This window comes from Apis dorsata, unplaced genomic scaffold, assembly GCF_000469605.1.
Source record: "Apis dorsata unplaced genomic scaffold, Apis dorsata 1.3 scaffold_416, whole genome shotgun sequence".
Taxonomy (NCBI): Eukaryota; Metazoa; Arthropoda; class Insecta; order Hymenoptera; family Apidae; genus Apis; species Apis dorsata.
In genome coordinates this window covers 708,040-711,977 of record NW_006263671.1, presented here as the reverse complement: position 1 = coordinate 711,977, position 3,938 = coordinate 708,040, and the positions used below count along the sequence as shown (strand labels likewise).

Here is a 3,938-nt window from a genome sequence, read left to right as displayed (position 1 = left end):
ATAAAATTATTATTAATTACTTTTCTTTTTTTTTTTTTTTTTTAATAAAAATTACCTTATCTTGTAAAATAATTTCTCCATTTTGATAGCCAGGATGATCAAAGAAAATTGTATCAGGTGGAAAAACAAGTATTTCCGATATATGAAAATCCTGAATAAAATTCGGCTTTTTTAAATTTTTTACAACATTTAAATGCTGAATATAATTCGAACATTTTGGCATTAAAGACCATCCTTCTTCTTGAAAATAAGATATTCCTTTTTTTAGTGTCACTAACAATGTGTTGATACGAACGTACCTTGCATTTTTTACTTTTACTGAAAAAAATGAGATTTTTTTTTTAACAATTATATAAAGGTATTTAACTTTATAATGGATATAAAAGAAAACTCGTGCTTTATGACTAAATTATTTATTGTTAAATACATATTGAATTGAACTATATTCAATATTGGCATAATTATATTTGTACAATAATAATAAAAAAATATAAGAATATAAATTACATTTACTATATGTAATTATTAATACGTAATTATTACAAATATCAAATATTAATATGTTATTAATATATTATATATGAAATAAAAGGTATCCTATACAATTTTAATCTACAATTACAAATAACTCATAAATTACTTGCACAGAAAAAAAAAATTCAAAAAAAAATAGAATGATTTCAAAAAAGATATAAATATGATATTTATTAATTTTTTTGTAGATAGATATATAGAAATTATATCAAAATCACATAATTTTTTAAATGAAATTATTAAATTTATTAATCAATCCTTGTTATTTTTTTCAATATAAAAATGATTTTATTTAAAAGATATATGCGATTAATATATGATTTTCTTATATGTTCATCTATAAAAAAATTAATTATATTATGTTCTTCTTCTGAAAAATCATTCAATTATTTTCTGAATTATTTTTTATACAATAACAAGTAATTTATGAATAATTTATAAATATGGATTAAGATTGTATGCCTTTTTTGTATAAGATAAATACAATCATTATTTTTTATACATTTAAAATTTCATTTAATATCTAATCAATTTTTTCATTTAAATTATCTTTAGATGATTCTGCAATTGATTTAACCTCGGAACCATTATCAGGTTCATGAAGTGCCTGATAAATATAACAAGCTATTATTAAATTTACTGTAAGCACTGCAGCAAACACAGAAATGCAATTTGTTATAAATCTATCTACATGAAATTCAGCTTTCATAACATGTTGTACACCAAAAAATGCAACAAATGGAAGAGTAAACATGGCAATACTATATAAGAATAATTTTCCCAAAACATCTGTGAAACTCATAGCTGGTATTTGATCTTTATTTTGATCAAAAGAATTTTCTTTTTGATTTATTTTTTGTTGATTTTTATGCATATAAGAGAAAAATTTTTTTATTCTGGGATGTCGACTAGTAAGTATTCGGTTGTTACGGATGATTAAAACCATTAATCCAGATGCAAAATTCCTTTAGAAGAAAAGTGATTTAATATATCTTAAATTTAAGATCAGATGTGGCTATTAATTTCCTTGTACATGAATGGCCCATTTCTGTAAACATAATATGCATTCATTGATAAGTAATATAATATATTTTACCTGTTTCAGGAGATGTTGGAAATGCATCAACACCAATATTGTTTAATTCTTCTCGTAATTTTTGTTCATAAGCAAGAATAGTTTTAATAGGTTTACAGTCAGTTTTCAAGGCGTTTTTGCCCCAAAGTAATTCTGTTATCAAGATTTTTGCTAACCATGCATCGAAACGAGGCTCATTCATTAATAAATTAGTTTTATTTATTAGGTTATCTATTTGTCCTTCTTTTTGCAACGTTTTGACACACAAGGAATATATTGCGGATTTATTCTAAATTGTTGAAAAAAAATTAAGAAAAATTATTTAATAATGATATAAATAAATCTTGATATGCATTCTTTCAAAAATCATTTGATCATGATACGATTATAAAGAATAATCATTTAAAGAATTTTTAATATACATATATGTATATGATATAAATTTATTTTGGTTTAATTTTCTGTTTTTTATTAATAAAAATAAACTTACAGGATGTCTTTGATTATAAATCAATGATTTGAGACTGCCACCTTTTTCACGAACTTCCTGAATGACTTTAGCAGCAGACTTATACAGTCTTGGAACTTTGATGGAATGTACAAATTCTTTAGGCATGTTATCGCATTAAAATCGTAGCGTACTATGTAATATCAAACGTAATATCAATCACTTACTATTCAATTAATTATTGGCTTCTTTATAGAAACGTTCTTTGTATATATAAAATAAAACGTGTCCGCCATGCTATTAGAAAATGCGCACAAATCAGTGGATATGTTGTACACATAAAAAGAGAAAATTATTTTTATCAAAAAACATAGTTTAAAACAAAATTTAATTGAATAAATAATTAATCTTATGAATATATATTTTTTTAAACTATTTGTGACAATTTTATCGCAAATAAATTCAATATTAATATCTCGTATGGCGCTTTATTCAAAATCAATTTAGTAATTTTAATAAAATTTAAAAAAAAATATATACAATTTTTCAATCAAAATAAGTTCGAAATATCTAATATTATAAAAAAATTTTCTACAAAATAAATAAAAGGTTATGAAGAAATTAATGATAATTAAAAATAAGCTTTCATTTATTGAATGTCACGTGTTCGTTCTCTTCTAATCAGTTCATATGTGAATCTATTTTAATGTAATGTATTGCGATCTATTCATTAATTCGTTAGATACTTGTAATCTCGAAATGTTATTTGTTGTTTTATATACCATCAAATTTATATTCAACTAAAAATATGATATTAAAAAGATTGTAATTACCAACGGTAAGATAATCATTTATTAGACTAAATGAAACTTTATTCTAGGTTAGATTCCGGCGAATAATCAAAATTATATTTTTATTTTTTATATTAAAAAACTTTATTTTTCTTAAATACAAATATTTAAATAACAAATAATTAACATTTATTGTTTCATTAATATATATAACAATGTGTGTTGTTATTTCATAAATGAAATATGAAATAAAAAGATCTGTTGCAATTCTTTTTGTATGGAACATCTATATAAAATAGGAATAATTTATAAATATCACAATTGATAAGTAACACTTTAAATAGCTCATTCAGTACGAAAACAAATCATTTTATGTGTATAATTATTTAAATATTGAGATATATGAATTAGAAAAATCAATTAGTCTTATTGCTTTGAATATTTTACAAAATATATAAATTTTGTATATTAATAAATTTAATATAAAACACTTATTATATGATAATAAATTGTTTTAGAACATTTGGACTAACGGAGACTTGAAACTTATATCTCATTTATATTGCAAAGGATATTTCAATGACTAAAGATAAAAAGGTTTTATTACCTTATATATTATATTAATACATATTTTATAGTGCTTATATATAATAGAGTTCATATAGATCATGTAGTTAATCATACAAAGATAGATATGCATAAAATATAGATATATATGTGTGTGTATGTGTATTTTATGCATAATTTTAGAATTTAAGATATGAACTCTTCTATTATTAGAAGCTTATAAATTTTAATATCAAAATATGTAGTATTTTGATGTGTTTTGATGTATTGTATTGTATTGTATTATTTTTATATATTAAATTTGTTTAAAAAATTTTTTGTGCAATATAAGTTATTATTTTATTTTATTTTATATTTAATTTTAATAGCTAAATACCACATGATGATGCTTAATATATATGTTAATAATATATGTTTTTATATGTATATATGTATATATATATATATATATTCATTTGTTTGTTAAATTTCTTTATTTTATTTAATTTTATATAATTACATATAAAATGTATATTTATAATCT

At 20.8% G+C, this 3,938-nt stretch overlaps 4 protein-coding genes across 6 annotated transcripts in view; 2 read left to right on the top strand and 2 right to left on the bottom strand.

Annotated features, from left to right (window-relative positions):
• The window catches only part of LOC102678079 (probable 28S rRNA (cytosine-C(5))-methyltransferase), a 3,885-nt gene extending 1,511 nt beyond the window's left edge, over positions 1-2,374 (bottom strand). Inside the window, exons 1-3 of the mRNA XM_031512307.1 lie at positions 2,100-2,374; positions 1,631-1,898; positions 56-312 (exon numbers count right to left, since the gene is read on the bottom strand). Of these exons, the coding sequence (XP_031368167.1) occupies positions 56-312; positions 1,631-1,898; positions 2,100-2,225 (651 nt within the window). The 5' untranslated portion in view covers positions 2,226-2,374. The remainder of the gene's footprint in view (positions 1-55; positions 313-1,630; positions 1,899-2,099) is intronic.
• The window catches only part of LOC102674580 (COA8 family protein CG14806, mitochondrial), a 23,107-nt gene that overhangs the window by 5,027 nt on the left and 14,142 nt on the right, over positions 1-3,938 (top strand). The gene's annotated exons all lie outside the window — the stretch shown is intronic.
• Positions 1,044-1,582, bottom strand: LOC102675562. Its single transcript, XM_031512312.1, has one exon. It carries the CDS (start codon positions 1,478-1,480, stop codon positions 1,058-1,060), a length of 423 nt encoding a protein of 140 aa, XP_031368172.1. The 5' UTR covers positions 1,481-1,582; the 3' UTR covers positions 1,044-1,057.
• The window catches only part of LOC102675418 (transmembrane GTPase Marf), a 5,546-nt gene continuing 4,336 nt past the window's right edge, over positions 2,729-3,938 (top strand). For 2 of the 3 annotated variants that reach the window (XM_031512304.1, XM_031512302.1), the window contains exon 1: positions 2,729-2,895. The gene's annotated coding sequence lies outside the window, so the exon portion shown is untranslated. Of the gene's footprint in view, positions 2,896-3,366; positions 3,446-3,938 lie in introns of all 3 variants that reach the window. The other variant, XM_031512303.1, reaches the window with a different exon arrangement.

What these genes read in the sequence shown, in the direction of transcription:
- LOC102675562 (XM_031512312.1), bottom strand. Translation starts at nt 1,480, where the DNA reads ATGGTTTTAATCATCCGTAACAACCGAATACTTACTAGTCGACATCCC.